Genomic DNA, 16742 nt, shown 5'->3' on the forward strand with positions numbered 1-16742 from the left:
ACATCAAACTGTAACACCTAAATTCTTGTCTTAGCAGTATTCTTTTTTTTTTTTTTTTTTTTTTTTTGGGTGCAAGGGCATGGTGTGGAAGATGCATGCTGTGAGCCAGGAAATGCATGAGCAGATGAGTTTCTAGACACTGACCTTGCCTTGTGCTGATGTATTGCAAGGTTTAATAATCAAATTGTTGCATTCTTTTTTTCACATACTGCTGTGCTTGTTTTCCTTCCTGTCTTGGGTGTAGCAAAGGATATTAATGGAAGCTATTCTGCAGCTTTAATGGTGGTCATTTGGGACCAGTAGCTCTGGTATGTGTGTATTGATTAGATTTAATTCTTGGCTTCCCCAAAGTGCCACTGAGATGAAGTACTGAGCTGTGGATCAATTAGACATTTCACATTTTGCTTTACACTGTGTGCTGGAGAAGCTGGAGGTGGTGAAATGGCTTTGTCATTTCAGCTTTAATGTTATATATTGCTGTATGTGGCTACATTGCATATTCAGCCTTCTGTCAGAAGGCTTCTTTGTTGATGCAGGCTGCATTAACTAGGAGTAAAATGCACTGCCTTGGATTTCTGGTTTGCTTGACTGGTCTGGAGATGAAGCAAAAATGTGTGATGGTTTGAAATGGTTACATTTCCTTGATTCCCTTAGAAAAAAAGTCCAGTTGTACTTTGAGGAAGGCATGGAAAGACACCAATGTGTGCATGGCAAGGGTCACTTTTCATAGAATTGTAGAATAGAATGGTTTGGGTTAGAAGGGACCCTAAAGATCACCTAGTTCCAATCCCCTTGCCATGGGCTGGGACACCTTTCACTAGACCACGTTGCTCTAGGCCCTGCCCAACCTGGCCTTGAACAGCTCCAGGGAGGAGGCATCCACAACCTCCCTGGGCAACCTGTTCCAGTGTCTCCCCACCCTCACTGGAAAGAATTTCTTCCTAATCTCCAGTCTAAATCTCCCCTCTTCCAGCTTAAAGCCATTCCCCCTCATGCTGTCATTACAAGCCCTTGTCAAAAGTCCTGCCCCAGCTTTCTTGTAGGTCCCCTTCAGGTGCTGTAAGGACACTATAAGGTCTTCCCAGAACCAGGCTAACAGCCCCAGCTCTCTCAGCCTGTCCCCACAGGGGAGGTGCTCCAGCCCTCTGATCATCTTCATGGCCTCCTCTGAACGCCCTCCAACAGTTCCATGTCCTTCTTGTGTTGTGGGCACCAGAACTGGACACAGTACTCCAGGTGGGGTCTCAGGAGAGCAGAGTAGAGAGGCAGAATCACCTCCCTTGTCCTGCAGGTCACACTTCTGCTGCTGCAACCCAGCACACAGTTGCCTTCTGGGCTGGCAGTGCACATTGCTGGCACATACTGAGTTTTTCATCAGCTGACACCCCCAGGTCACAGTACCACAGTATAGCAGAGGTTGGAAGGGACCTCAAGAGATCATCAAGTCCAACCCCCCTGCCAGAGCAGGATCACTTAGGGTAGTCTGCACAGGAATGCATCCAGGTGGGTTTTGAAAGTCTCCAGAGAAGGAGACTCCACAACCCCCCTGGGCAGTCCTTCTGAAAGACTTTAAAGCATGTCTTCTTCTTCTTCAGACTTACACGATTCAAAATGACTTACAGTGAACCCTTGCATCTTGCCCAGAGTGTTTTTGGCTGCCTTAGGTATTTTGTGGTGCGGTTGGAGCTGGCAGCTTTTGGCTGGTCAAATGCACATGTTCTTAGGGGAAGGTCTGGAGCCTGGCATTTTGGTTTAGAGGCTGCACAAACCAGTCACAGGGTGAATGTTTGAGAGCTTTCGTATGAGTGCAGGAGAAAATCTGCTCCTACATCAACAGAAGACTGAAGTTTGAGTGTGAATCACTCATCATGCTGTGGATGTATTTTAAAGCATGTAATGGCACATTCACTCTTCACTTTATTGTTTAGATCTCAGATTAAAAAAAACAAACAAACAAACAAAAAACCCTTTAAAGCAGATTCTTTCACTGGACATACTTACAGTGTAGAACTCTGGCCTTCTCTGCTTGGTCTTTTGCACATGTCCTTTCTGTCCCAGAGAGGTTGTGGAGTTCCTTCTCTAGAGAGCTTCGAAACCCTCCTGGGTGCATTTCTGTGTGACATGTCCTAAGTGGTCCTGCTTTGCAGGGGGTTGGACTCAATCTCTGGAGGTCCCTTCCAACCCTTACCATTCTATGTGCCAGATGAGAGAATCCAAGGTTTCAGCTTCTTGGCATAACGTGTTGAGTTCTGCTGAGAGCATCACACCTTGGAGACCAGGGGTTACTGTAAGGCTGGGGCAGCACTGGTGGCAGGAGCAGAGTCTGCAAAGCCAGCAGGGACAGGCTGTTTTGGATAGATGACAGGCTTTGGAAAAGGAAGATAGCAGGGTGAATTGAGAAGTTTGTTTTTACCTGCTGTGAGAAGAGATTTACAGGGAGAAGTCCACTTCACAACTGTGTCCTGCATAGCCTTGCTGTCTCCTCAAAGCCTGTGACAAAGCAGTGTTGGTGTTTCTGAAGTTTGGTGTGGTTTGTGTTAAACTGCAAGCTTGAGGCAATTGGGAAACTCTGTTTCTGGAAGCTTAAATGTTCACATGTGTGTTTTTCTTTTGTTGTTTGATTTGTTGGGTTTTTTTGTGTTTCTTTTCCCTCTCTTCTCTTCGTGAATCACTTTGGCCAGAGGAGGAGATCACCGTGTGGAGCTTTACAAGGTGAGTGGGGACGTGTCTTGTCCAAGCAGTTGCATGAACACAGCAGATGTGCATAGACTTGAGAAGACCTTATTACAGCCCAGTACTCCTCCTACAAAGCCTGACTTCATTTTTTTTCCCTTCTTGAGCTCCATGAGGACATCCCTGTTCAGCCAAGCTGGTCTCCTGCCCTGCTGGCTTGACACAATGCAATTACCTGCTCCTGTGTGATTCTTAAAGTGTGACCAGCACTCCTGGGTCCTCAAAAGCAGATTCCCAGGGTACTCTGCTAAATAGCAGCCTGAGTAGCTTAAAGTTTGCTCTCCTGATGTCCAGGGTTGCAATTCCTTTTGTTGTTTGCTTGGTTTTTTTCCTCATTACATTGCAAATATTGAACTCAACCATTTCATGATCAGTGTGGCCAAGACAGCCATGTACCATCACATCTCACACAAGTCCTCTTTTCATTCACAAATAGCAGGTCTAGGGTGGCATCTTTCTTAGTTGGTTCACTAAGACCTTCTTGTCACAAGTAACCTCTTACAGACATCAAGAAATTCCAAAACTTGCTGGGCACAGCAATTGGTGTTCCCAGAGGATGTCTGGGAAGTTGAAAGCTCCCGTAAGGACAAGAGCTGCCAAGGCAGAAATTTCTTCTCATTGCCTATAGAGTAACTCCTCAGTGCTTGCATCCTGGCTGGGGTATCCATAGTAGGCACCTACTACAACATCTTTCTTTTCCATTCCCCTAGTCCTCACCCAAATGCTCTCAACCACATCACCACTAAGGGCTGTACAATCCATCTGCAGCAGTATCTCCACCTTCCTTGCTTTGCCCATCCCTCCTGAACAGGTTCTAGCCCTCCATCCCAGCACTCACTCCTGGGATTCATTGCACCAAGTCTCACTACAACCAACTAGCTCATAGCTCTGGGAACTAACCAACGCTTCCAGTTCATCTCATTCGTTTCTCATTCCACATGTGTGGTGTACAGGCATTTCAGATATGCTCCTGAGCCCTCTCTGCTCCCAGGAGCAGTGTAAATGTTCCCACTAGCATTGCCAGCCTCAGGTGATGCCATGCCAACCCTTGGCTTACCTACTGGCAGTCCTGTTCTTCCCTCAGCTGCTCCTCATAAGACCTGCTCTTCAGAGCCTTCCCCAGCTTTGCTGCCCTTCAGAGTCACTCAGTATTTGGGGGTCACTGTGTTACTCACCTTATTCTAATGGTTCATGCTTGAAGAGCAACTCAGAACCTTTGAAAGCTATCAAGAATCCTGTTTTGATAGCTACCTTGAGTGCCAGTGCCAGACTACTACATGTTCCTTCTGCAGCTGATACTGGGAATGAGAACTCTTTCAGTTAGAAACGGCCTCTAAGATCATAGAATCACAGAACATTAGGGGTTGGAAGGGACCTTGAAAGATCATCCAGTCCAACCCCCTGCCAGAGCAGGATCACCTAGGGCAGGTCACACAGGAACACATCCAGGTGGGTTTTGAAAATCTGCAGAGGAGGAGACTCCACAACCTCTCTGGGCAGCCTGCTCCAGTGCTTTGTCACACTCACAGTGAAGAAGTTTTTCCTTATGTTCACATGGAACCTCCTCTGCTCCAGCTTGCTCTCATTGCCCCCATTGCCTCTTGTCCTGTCATTGGGCATCTCTGAGCAGAGCCTGGCTCCATCCTTCTGACACTTACCCCTTACATCTTTATAAACATGAATGAGGTCATCCCTCAGCCTCCTCTTCTCCAAGCTAAGGAGACCCAGCTCCTCATAAGGTCATCAAGTCCAGCCATCAACTTGAGACCTCCATGGCTATACTTGTACATTGAGGTTTAATCAGTGAAGCTTTTAGTTGTTTTCACACCCATGTGGTGGGAGAGTGGAGAGATGATACAGAAGTTTTTTTCCCTGCTGCAGGAGGTTACCCAACTTTATAGCAGCATGTGAAACAGTCCAGGGTCGTTACAGGAGCAGAAGTCACTGCTATAAATAAAATGTTTGGCATTGGAACACTAAACATCCTGTTAAAGGGTCAGAGGAGATGGCTGTTATCTGCAAAGCCAACTCAAACCTTACCAGCTTCAGCTGAGACTTTTCTCTCAACTAATCTTAAGGGGAAAAACAAGGAAGAAAAATACTCTTAAAAAAACCCCAACAAAACAACAACCCCCCCCCAAAAAAAACCCAACTCAGAATAGAAGAGGCAAATATGCAAGGCACAGGACTGGGATTCTCCCAGGGTTGTTGGCTTCAGGCCATCAGCTTTCTGTGTCCTTCACCACGAGGAGCTGGATGTTGCTGGTGGAAGTTCTTCCTTCTCTTGTGTATCCCCTGTGGCAGGCCATACTTGGGCCTTACTTTGCATATCTGCTGTCCTTTTGGGATGTCTGGGTGCTGCTGCAGCTGCCCAGTGCCAGGGTAAGAAGGAAGGTACTTGGGCAGAAGAGCTATGGTCTAAAGCAGAGGGTGCTATTAGTGTGAGGCTCTGCATTGTGAAGATTGATGTGGGCAGCTGCAGTGGTAGTAGGTGAGGGTTTGTGCTGCTTTTCCTGCTAGTTCCCATTCTTCCTCAGCCTTATCTCATCCTTTCCCTGGAAGAGAAAGGCACCTCTGAAGTGTTAGAGCAAGGCAGTGCCCATGGTCAGGGCCTGACATGTCTTACTGCAAGTGGTCCACCATCAGCTTCTTCCTTGGTAAAGAGAAGAGATGACCTTCATCTTAATCCCATCTCTTTCTCCCTGCTCTCTGCTAGGGAGAGGAGAGCTGGGCACACCAGCTTGTGCCATGCTGTGCTGTGAGAAGGCAGATCTTGGTGATCAGGGGTGAGTGTGTGGCCTGCCTAGGTTTAGGTGAGCAAGGAGATTGCTGCTGCTTCTGCCTGCTGTCTTGAGGCCATTCTCATTGCTTGTTGCTACAAGAGTACTAATGCTTTTGGAAGGTGACCAGGACTGAGGCACATGGATGTTGCCACACCAGCTCTCTGCCAGGTGCATGTTGCTTTGTGTAGCTCCTGGTTTCCAGTGTCAAGAGGAGCATTTGGCTGGGAGTGCATCACAATTTCTGTCCCTCTTCAGGTGTGACCCTGACACTCTTTTTTCCAGGCATGGCTCCTGTCTCAGGTGTGTCCTTGCTGCTTTGGCTGTGCTGAATGGTAGGATTTGGGGGTAGGTGTCAGACTTGGACTGGGGTTGAGGGAAGCTGGAGGCCACTCTGTGGTGGTCTTAGAATCATGAAATTGTTTTGGCTGGTAGAGATCTTTAAGGTCATCAAGTCTGACCTTCAAGCTAAGACCACCGTGGCCATGAAGTGCCATGTCCACACGTTTCTTGAGTGCCTCCAGGGATGGTGACTCCACCATCTCCATGGGCAACCTCAACAGGTATGGGGTGCAGCTCAGACTGATGGTCTGAGGAGCCATTTTCAGGGGAGAGCCAGGTGCTGAAGGGCCTTTTGTAGGAAGACAGTGGGGGTGAAGATACTTATTCAGAAGGAAGAAGGCAGAGCTGCCATAGGAACAGTGACCTGGGGTGAAGAGCAATGCTCTGCCGCTGTGGGGGCTGAGTTCCCAGAGTGAGGTGGGTACTAACCCTGCAGTGTAATACTAAGATTGTGGGGTTTGATCATGGGTCATAGACCATGAAAGCCATGACATTTTAATCTTCTTGTGACTTCTTGTTGGCTTTTATCTGCCACAGAGCTTCTAGGCTCATACCAAGCAATGGTAGTTTGGAATGCTGGCATTGTTTTTATCAACCCCCCTGCCAGAGCAGGATCACACAGGAGTGCATCCAGGCAGGTTTTGAATGTCACCATGGGAGACTCCACAACCTCTCTGGGTAGGCCTCTGTCACCCTCACAGCAAAGAAGTTTTTCCTTATGTTCACATGGAACTTCCTATGCTCCTCCTTGCCCCCATTGCCCCTTGTCTTGTCATTGGACATCACTGAGCAGAGCCTGGCTCTGTCCTCCTGACACTGCCCTTCACATCTTTATAAACATGAATGAGGTCACCTCTCAGTCTCCTCTTTTCCAAGCCAAAGAGCCCCAAGCTCCCTCAACCTTTCCTCCTAAGGCAGATGTTCCACTCCCTTAATCATCTTTGTGGCTCTGTGCTGGACTCTTTTAAGCAGTTCCCTGAGGTCCTTCTTGAACTGAGGGGCCCAGAACTGGACACAATATTCCAGATGTGGCCTCACTAGGGCATTGCATGGTTTAGATGTATATATTGAAGCCTTCTGAACCAGAAACAGGCTCCTTTGTGCTGTGCTAACACTTAGCCAATACAATAACATCACTTGAAAACCTGAAAGTGTTTGCAGGGGCAGTCACAGGATGGTTGTCAATCTTAAGGGCAAAGCTATTAAAGGGAGAGTCAACATGTAAGATAGCCTGATAGGAAGTCCAGGAAACAAATGGAGCAAACCCAGCAGGCTGAGGTGATTGGTGTTTGGAAGGTTCTGTGCCTGCCACACCAGAAGGGTGTAAGTTGCCACTTTACCAAGTCAGGCTGATAAGTTTATAAATTCAGTCCCTGCCCCTCAGCCTGAGGCAAGAGCAGGGCCACTGTGCAAGTTTCTGTGATGGGTTCCTGCATTGTTTCTCTGCCCTCCAGGTTCTCAGCTCCCTTGGATACCATGTGGTCACCTTTGATTACCGAGGTAAGTGAGCTGCTTTTGTTATGAAGTGCTTTTAGATGTCTCTTTCTGTAGAGGCAGCAAAGTTGCTCTTTCCCTTAATCTCAGGAGAGCTGTTAATAAGTGCTTGTTACCAGCTAATTAGACGTGGGTATTGCTTGGTGGTTTCTTTTTTTTTCCCCCTCATGGGTATCCAAAGAACTTCCAGAAATCTCTTTCCAGTGTAGCACTGCTTCCTGATGTGCAGCTTACAGAATGCCAGGTTGGAAGGGACACCAAGGATCATCTAGTCCAGCCTTTCAAGGCGATAGTGATAGTTGAAAGGAGATGGTCCAGCATCCCCTCAAGCTGAGCCTTAAAACAGACCGAAGTAGGGGAATCCACCACTTCCCTTGGGAGATTATTCCAATGTATAACTGTTCTCATGGGGAAAAAATTTCTTCAGGATTCCAGTTGGAATCATCCCAGGAATAGAATCACAGAATCAACAAGGTTGGAAAAGACCTCAAGGATCATCAAAGTCCAACCTGTCACCCAAGATCTCATGACCACTAAACCACGTCACCAAGTGCCACATCCAGTCCCCTCTTGAACAACCCCAGGGATGGTGACTCCACCACCTCCCTGGGCAGCCCATTCCAACATCTAACAACTCTTGTACCTGTCACTCCTTGGATTTTCCATGGGACTCTTTATACAAAGGGAGTCTCCACCTGCAGGAGCTCAGTGGACTCATGCACAGGGTCGATTGCTTTGGAAGCTAAGGAGCAAAGGGTGGCCTAGGCACATGTACTGCCACAACATCCAGTTAAAGCATCCTCCAGCTGCACCTCTGGAAACTGCTTCTGGTCATTATCTGGTTGACTCTGCTGAGCTCACACAGGGAACTGAACTTGCACTTCTTTTTACAAGCTTCTAGGTGAGATTAGACAGAGTAAATGATTTGCTAACAATTAGTGGTGTCCTCAGCAAAAGCCATGACCATTTTGCAACTGTGCCAGCAGCAGTCAAGCATCTGCTACTCTCTCTCTTTTTTTCTTTTTTTTTTTTCTGTCCCTTCTTAGTATTTAAGCAATTTGCTGCAGACTGATGCCACTGGAGATAAAGAAATTCATCTATTGCATTTTTATCTACGCAACATCTGGGAGAGGTTTAATTGTAGGAGCCTGCCCTGTTTTTCAGTCCTACTGGCAGCTGTTTATTAGGTATCAGAAGGGATATGGGATGCTTGTTGCTTAGCATGACATGTGTAGAGCTGCAGTGAGAGCCCAAACAATCAGGAGGGTGGAAAATTGCTGGAGGGTGCTGATTGAACAGCAGACTGATGTGCAGCAGCTTTGTGACACATGCAGGGGCTTCAACCCTAAGCATCCAATATTGTTAGAGACTCCAGTTCCAAATCGATTTCCTGCATGCAAAAGCAGCTAAGGGTTGGGAGCCCAGCTGCTGCAGGTGGAGAGGGGCAAGAACACAGTGTGTGTGTCTTGGGTTGAGTGGACAGAGAGTTATTTTACCCTTCCCCAAAAGAGTAAACTAAAAACACTCCACAGAATTGGGAAGAACTGGAAATTCAAATGGAAATACTATTCACAAATATATACAGAAATATAAACCACACAAATTCATATTCAGCCTCAGCCCACTTCTCTTCAACCTGGGCTTTTCCAAACAAAAAACCCCCACAAACCTCACTAGGCCAAGATAGTCCAAAACTTTCCCCCCAACCAGGCCAAACACCAGGCCTCAATGCCCCCCTCCATACCTCCCTGCTTCCCCTCCCACACTAGGCCTGAATCGTGTAGCTAAAAATTAGTTTTGCCAAGGCTGCAGAAGGCTGCAAACCTCCCCTGCACTGCAAGAGGTAAGGGTCCATGCTGGGAACAAGGAGAGAGGGAGAGAAGGGGCAGAACAAACTGTGAACCCCATTTATATAGGCAAGAATGCAGTATGATGGGAATGAAATACCAAAGATTGCACTTCCCTGTGTCCATCTTCTGGACTGTCTAGCCCCTTGGAGGACTTCTATCTTGTGGTGAGTTGAAATCCCCCCCAGCATAAAATTGCCAGAGTTGGAAAGCAAATGAAGCTGTATTTACAAGCAAAACTGCAATCCAGAAATATGAAATGCTCTGAATACGTACCAAATACATAATATTTACAGGTATTTACAATTTATAAACAACACAAGAATCCTCCTGGACAGAACCAGGGGGCTGCTAATAGCTTCCCCTTTCCTGCTCCCTTGTACACAGGACAAGAGAAGAAAGGAGGAAAGCAGAGAGAGAGCTGTTTGTTAATACTTAGCCACAACAAAGCAATGCAGACAAGGTCAGCAAAGCCAGCAGAAGCCAGAGCTAGTATCTGCTAGAGCAAAGGAAGTGAAAAGAGAGTGAATTAGCTTATACAAACTAACTTTGTTAGTAGTCAGACCAATGGGATTATTTAGACCTTATCATTATTTTCCTCTTCACATCCATGGTGATTCATTTACGTTCTGCTACTTTCTGTTCAAGCTCTGTGGAAAATCTTCTAGGCACAGCCTGAAACTACCAGGTATCTCTATGTTTAAGACATCCCAGTCTTAGACCCATAACAGTGTGGAAGTGTTTGAGATCCAGCTGTTGTTGTTGACTAAGTCCACAGACATTCTTCGGCAGCCAGGAGTGACCTGGTTTAAATGCCTGTCTCGGAGCTTTCAGCCCCAAATGGCAGAGCTGCACAATGCAATAAGCAGTAACTGTCCATGTCCCAGGTCCCTCTGCAGTTGAAGGTGGGCTGCATGGGAAGAGCTGGTTGGCTTTATGGACCAGTTTGTGTGATTCTCAGAGGGTCTGGTTGTGTTTCAGGCTGGGGTGATTCAATAGGTAGCCCATCAGAGAGGGGCATGACCTACGACGCCCTTCATGTCTTTGACTGGATAAAAGCAAGAAGTGGAGACAACCCTGTCTACATCTGGGGACACTCCTTGGGCACAGGGTAAGTATCTCATCCTGGTGGGATTTGGCAGCTTCTGGAAAATGCTAACACACTATCCTTGGATGAAGGTCCTGTTTGTTGTAGGCACCACGCTGGTCTAGATTGGAGTCTGTGGCGTCATTGCTGCTGAGTAGCTTCCACTTCACACTCTACAGAGCAAGAAAAGCTCCAGTGAATGGCTGTGCAGGAATTGATCCTGAACCTCTGTTGCCCAGAGGGTTACACTGAAACAAGGACAATAAGGACAATATAATGCAGATTGACTAAAGGGAAAGAAAGTGGGGCTGTGCTGCTCTGAACCTGTGGTGAACCTCTGAGTGTCTCAGACCAGCTGCATTCACTTACCCTTACAAAAGGTTTTCCTCCTGTCCTGGCCATTGTGCCCTGAGTAATTAGTTCTTGTGCAGATGCATGCATGACTACACTGCTGACTATCTGTGGTGTTTACATGGTCATGCCTGGCACAGGGAAATTCCAAGTTTCAGGTGTCCTTGCCTGCTCATTTTTAACTTCCTTTCTCGCTTCTTTCCTTTCTGTTGCTGTCTGGAGGTGGGTTGTGTTCAGCACCCAGGCATGTGCTCTTAACCCCCTTGATTTGTAGAGGAGCAGAGAGCAAACACAGAAAGTCATAGAATCATGGAGTCATAGAATAGTTTGGGTTGGAAGGGACCTCAGGGTTTATCTAGTTCCAGTTCCAGCCTGGCCTTAAAAACTTCCAGGGATGGGGCTTTCACCACCTTTGGGCAATCTGTTCCAGTGAAGTCCTTTTGAGCTGAGCTGTGTGCAGATTAAACTGAGACCACGCCAGCTTGTCTGGCTGTCCTACAAATGTGCTGCTGGGACAGGAAGGTGCCCTTTTGTTTCTGTGTGGCTATAAACATCCTGCTTTGAGAGAAGGCAAAGGCTTTTCCTTTAGCTCCTCTAGATTTTGCCATGTGGAGGATCCTGTTCTGCAGAACTGCTGGGGAGGCGAGTGCCCTGGGACTGTGGTTCCCAGCTGAGTTCCCAATGGCTGTAGCTAAGCTGGAGTTTGAGGTTTTGGAAATATGCCATGCTTGGATGGTTCAGCAACTTGGGAAACACCCCAGTCTCATTAAGGTGATGCATGGGGGAGACTTTGCTGCTTTCTGACCCAGTTGTGGAAGCTCCATGCAGTGTCACCGTGGGACCTTGAGGATCAGATGCCTGGAACACAGCAGCCCTCTGCTCATACCCTTGCATTCCCTTCTTTCTTGGTCAGTCCTTGCAGTGTGAGGGTAACAGGCTGTGTCACACAGCTGCATATGAGCTGGGAGCCTGAGTGCCACCTTGTTGGAGGTTCTTCCAAGTGGCTACATGTTGTGCTGCTTCCTCAGAATAGAATCATAGGATTGGTTGGGTTGGAAAAGACCTCTGAGTCCAACCTTGAGCCTAACACCACCATAGCCATTAAACCATGTCCCAAAGTGCCCATGGCCACATGTTTCTTGAACACCTCCCTGGGCAGCCTCTTGCAATGCCTGACCACTCTTGCAGGAAAGAAATTTCTCCTAATCTCCCACCTAAATCTCCCCTGGCACAACTTCAGGCCATTTCCTCTCATTCTACCACCTGACACTAGGGAGAAGAGACAAACCCCCACCTCACTCCAACCTCCTTTCAGGGTGCTGTAGACAGCAATGAGGTCTCCCCTCAGCCTCCACTTCTCCAGACAAAACAACCCCAGTTCCCTCAGCTGCTCCTCATAAGACTTTTTCTCTAGACCCTTCAGCTTTGTTGCCCTTGTTGGACTTGTTGACTTACCTAAAGGCAGGCACCTGCTGCCACTTGAGACGCTTCGGTATGGGGGACCTGTGGGAACCCAAGTCCTCGTGGGCTGACTGCCCAGACCCTCAGACAGTGTGAGGGGTCAACATTGTGGCAGCTGAGTTGTACTTCTGTGCCATCTTCTACAGCTTAGAGCCTGGTGCTTTGCAGAGGGTTTGTGCCAGAGCAGATGTTTCTGTTCTTCCTTCCAGGGTCGCAACAAACCTCGTGAGACGCCTCTGTGAGAGAGGTAAGTCCGGTGGGGGGGTGCTCTGCCCACCCAACCTAGCTCCTGCTGCTGTCTCAGATTCCCACATGTGGTTGGGCTCGTCACAAGGCTGTCCTGGGTGCACCATGGTAGCAGAACCTGACCTTGCTGGCTCTCTGCACCCCTGCATCTCAGCGCGTTGCCTTCGGCTTTTCAGAAACCCCCCCGGATGCCTTGATTCTGGAATCTCCGTTCACCAACATAAGGGAGGCAGCACGGAGTCATCCCTTCTCTGTGGCAAGTACACAGTGGCTTTCACACTGGTGGCATGGCATTGTTTGTTGATGGGAAATTAACCTTCAGAAGTTAACCTTCAGAAGTGCTGTAGCTGAGCTAACTGCCTGACTCCTGGTGGTACTTGAGGCAGCTTCTGGGAACAGCAGCACAATGAGCGGTACCAGAGCCATGTGAGGAGCCTGCTGAAAGGAAACACAGACTGGGGGCAGCAAGGGCTGTATGGCATTCATAGATTCATAGAATGGGTTGGGTTGGAAGGGACCTTAAAGATCATCTAGTTCCAACTCCCTGCTATGGTCAGGGACACCTTCCACCAGACCAGGTTGCTCAAGGCCCCATCCAGCCTGGCCTTGAACACCTCCAGGGAGGGGACATCCACAACTTCCCTGGGCAACCTGTTCCAGTGTCTCACCACCCTCGTTGGGAAGAATTTCTTCCTGATATCCAGTCTAAATCTGCCCTCCTCAAGCTTCAAGAGAGGGGAAAAAGACTGCTCTCAGCAGCGGGCAGCCTGTTCTTCTGTTGTAGCTTCTCTGTAGCAGGGAGATGTGGGCTGTAAGCCAAGTGATGGCAAAGCTGGGCCTGTCTTGGTCACTGCCCTGTCCGTGTGACCCCCTTTGTGCCTGCATGGTTTCCCTGGTGAATTCACTCTGATGTGTCCAACTCTTCCATCTGGCATGGCTGCCAGCTGACTCTGAACTGAGTAGTTTCCCCCAGCAGAAGCCTGTTGGGTGCAGCCAGGCTGTGAGCTGCCCTGGGATAACACCTTCTTCCCACAAGACTGTTGCCAGCAGCAACATGATAGGTGGAGACCCTGACCATACAAGCATCCAGAGTGCCTGTTTCGGAGCAGGTTGAGTGGATGGGGCTGAAACAGGAGAAGGGAAAGTAACGCAGGTGGAAACCTGGCCCATGTGACTGCAGAGAGCACAGCCAGCAGACACAGGGTGTTACAGGGATGGCAGCTGCCTGCCCCATCACTGCTGTGTGTGTAACTGCCCTGCTGCTGCCTGCCACCAATGCCAGTTTGTCTCCTCAGATATACAGATACTTCCCTGGCTTTGACTGGTTCTTCCTCGACCCCATCACCACAAGTGGAATTAAATTTGCAAACGATGAGAAGTGAGTTCCCCCTTTGCTAGGGTTTCAGTCATAGCTTATTTGGGTTGGTTTGGTTGGTTCAGTTGTTTTTTTTTTTTGTTGTTGGGCTGCCTGAGGTTTCTTTTATCTGTTTGGGATTTTTTTGTTTATTTGAAGGAATTTTTGTTTTTGGGGTTTTATCATTTGTTTGGGATTAGTTTGGGGTTTTTTGTGTGGGGTATTTTTTTTTTTTGTTTGTGGGGTTTTTTTTTATGTTTGGAGTTTTGGAGGGGTTTTTTATATTTTTTTCCTTTTTTTCTGTTGGGTTGGGTTTGTTTGTGGCTTTATTTTGTTTGGTTGGGGGCTTACTTAGTTTGGGGTTTTGGTTTATTTTGTTTGGCTGGGGAGTTATTTTGGTTGATTGGAGTTTTTTGGTTGTAGGTTTTCTTTTTTGGGGGTTGGGGTTTATTTTGTTTGGTTGGTTTGGTTGGGGTTTATTTTGTTTGGGATTTATTGTTTGATTGTAGGTTTTTTTGCTTGGTGTAGGTTTAATTTGGTTGGTTGGGGTTTATTTTGTTTGGTTGTGGGGCTTTTGATTTGGTTGTGGTTTTTTTTTTTTTTTGTTTGGGGGCTTATTTAGTTTGGGTTTTTGGTTTATTTTGTTTGGCTGGGGAGTTATTTTGGTTGGGTTGAAGTTTTTTGTTTGGTTGTAGGTTTTCTTTTTTTGGTGTCAGAGTTTATGATGTTAGTTTTGGTTGGTTGGGTTTTCTTTTTGTTTGGGATTTTTTGCTTGGTTGTAGTTAATTTTGTTTGGTTGTAGGTTTTTTTGCTTGGTTGAGGTTTAATTTGGTTGGTTGGGCTTTTGTTTGGTTGTGGGTTTTTTTTTGTTTGGTTGTGGGGTTTATTTTGGGTGTGTTTGTTTATCATGTTTGGCTGGGGGTTATTTTGTTTGGTTGTAGGTTTTCTTTTTGGGGGGTTGGGGTTTATTTTGTATGGTTTTGGTTGGTTGGGATTTTTTGCTTGGTTGTAGGGTTTTTTGTTGTTTGGTTGTAGTTTTTTTGTTTGCTTGGGGTTTTAGGGTTTTTTGTTGTTTGGTTGTAGTTTTTTTGTTTGCTTGGGGTTTAATCTGTTTGGGGTCTTATTTTGGTTGTGGTGGGTTGTTTTGTGCTTATTTTGTTTGGAGTTTTTTGTCTGGTTGTGGGTTTATTTTGGGTGGTTGTGGGTTTATTTTGCTTGGGGTGTTTTTTTGCTTGGTTGTAGGGTTTTTTTGGTTGGGGTTTTGTTTGGTTGGGGTTTTGGTTTTGGTTGGGGGTTATTTTGTTTAGTTGTAGGCTTTTTGTTTGGGGTTTAATTTGTTTGGTTAGGATTTTATTTTGTTTGGTTGGGGTTTTTTTGTTTAGGTTTTATTTTGTTTGGGGTTTTTGTTTCAGGATGTTTGGGAGGTTTTGTTTGTTTGGGTTTTGTGGGGTTGGGAATTTTTTGTTTGGTCGGGTTGGGCTTTTTGGTTGGGTTGGTTGGTATTTGGGTTGACTGGTTGGGGTTTGGGTTGGCTGGCTGGGGTATTTTTGTTGTCATTTTGTTTTGTTGAAGCATCATAGTTGCTGAAGGGATTTCAGTTACTCTGGTAGCCCTGAGTGCCACATAAGTTTTGCACCACAGAGCCCTTTCCTTTTCAATTATTCTTAACAAGGACAGACAGAACAGAGAGAGCACAGAGACCACTCAGGGCTATGCTAATTTGGTCCATGTGATTTCTGCTTTTCAAGTGTAGGCTACACATTAAATGAGACCATTGGGACATGGAAGGTTTGGGAAGGTTTCTCTGGAGTGCATTTGTCTAAGTCACTCCTTTGTGTTACACCATTGTCTGTTCTTCACTAAGCCTTTCATTCAAGCCTTTCTGAGTTTGGTTTCCAGTACTGAAACCAAAGCAGGCCTTGGGGGATGCTGCTTTGTAGGGGGGTGAGCAACTTTTCTCTGGTTTAAACAGAAACAGCTTTTACAATGATGCTTTTCAGTGGCACACTTTCTATAGGTCAGGTTAATGGTGCCCAAATAATAGTGATTTGAAGATCTGAACTGCAGTTAAAGACACACTGGTCTGGGAAATTTCTGTTGGAGTTGGTGGGATTGCTCTGAGCCTTCTGACATTGTTGTCTCTCTTACAGTGTGAAATACATTTCCTGCTCCCTTCTCATCCTTCATGCTGAGGATGACCCAGTGGTACCGTTTCACCTTGGAAAGAAGGTACGCATGCGGACCTGCAAATGGATCTGGCAAGAGGAACTGGTGTGGATAGGATCACAGCCCAGCCAGGCAAAAAGTCAGCAGTAGGAGAGTGCATGTAGAAATAGGCCAAAGGGACTAGAAATTCTGTGGTATAGAATCATAAGAGTCATTTTGGTTGGAGAAGACCTTTAAGATTATCAAATCCAACCATTCCCTTAACTCTGCCAAGTCTGGGGCTAAACCACGCCCCTCAGCACCACATCTCTGCCTCTTTTCAAAACACCTCCAGGGATAGGGATTCAACCACCTCCCTGGGGAGCCTGTTCCAGTCTTTGAGAACCCTTTCAGTGAAGAAATTTCTTCTAATATTCAACCTAAACCTCCTTTGGTCATTTCCTCATGTCCTATCACTTGTTACTAGGGAGAAGAGGCTAACACCCACATGGCTCCAATCCCTTTTCAGGGAGTTGTAGAGAGCAAGAAGGTCCTCCCCTTGTGCTCCTTTTCTCCAGTCTGAAGGAAAGCATAAAACAAAACACTATGAACCAGTTTCCCCTCTTTTTTTTTCCTATTGACAAGCACATGAAGAAATCTTGAGCCAAAAAGAAAAATTACCTGGTATTAGAGCAGGTGATGCTCGCAGCATGAGAAGCCCCACATCTGTTTTGCAAGGACTGCTTCAAGACAGCTGTTAACTGGCAAGTTTATTAGCAATTCTTGTGAGAGTTTTGAAATGCCAGTCTTCTAAGATGTGTCTTAGGTGGTGCTGGAGTTGATTTTGCCACTTTACTCTGCTCTGGTGAGACCTCACCTGGAGTACTGCATCCAGGTCTGGA

The 16742-nt window shown here is 46.8% G+C and overlaps 1 protein-coding gene across 1 annotated transcript in view; it reads left to right on the forward strand.

Annotated features, from left to right (window-relative positions):
* The window catches only part of ABHD12 (abhydrolase domain containing 12, lysophospholipase), a 57379-nt gene that overhangs the window by 39401 nt on the left and 1236 nt on the right, over positions 1-16742 (forward strand). The window contains exons 5-11 of the mRNA XM_054397359.1: positions 2682-2712; positions 7310-7355; positions 10178-10307; positions 12305-12342; positions 12518-12597; positions 13637-13719; positions 15846-15924. Of these exons, the coding sequence (XP_054253334.1) occupies positions 2682-2712; positions 7310-7355; positions 10178-10307; positions 12305-12342; positions 12518-12597; positions 13637-13719; positions 15846-15924 (487 nt within the window). The remainder of the gene's footprint in view (positions 1-2681; positions 2713-7309; positions 7356-10177; positions 10308-12304; positions 12343-12517; positions 12598-13636; positions 13720-15845; positions 15925-16742) is intronic.

Source organism: Indicator indicator, chromosome 2 (assembly GCF_027791375.1).
Source record: "Indicator indicator isolate 239-I01 chromosome 2, UM_Iind_1.1, whole genome shotgun sequence".
Lineage (NCBI taxonomy): Eukaryota > Metazoa > Chordata > Aves > Piciformes > Indicatoridae > Indicator > Indicator indicator.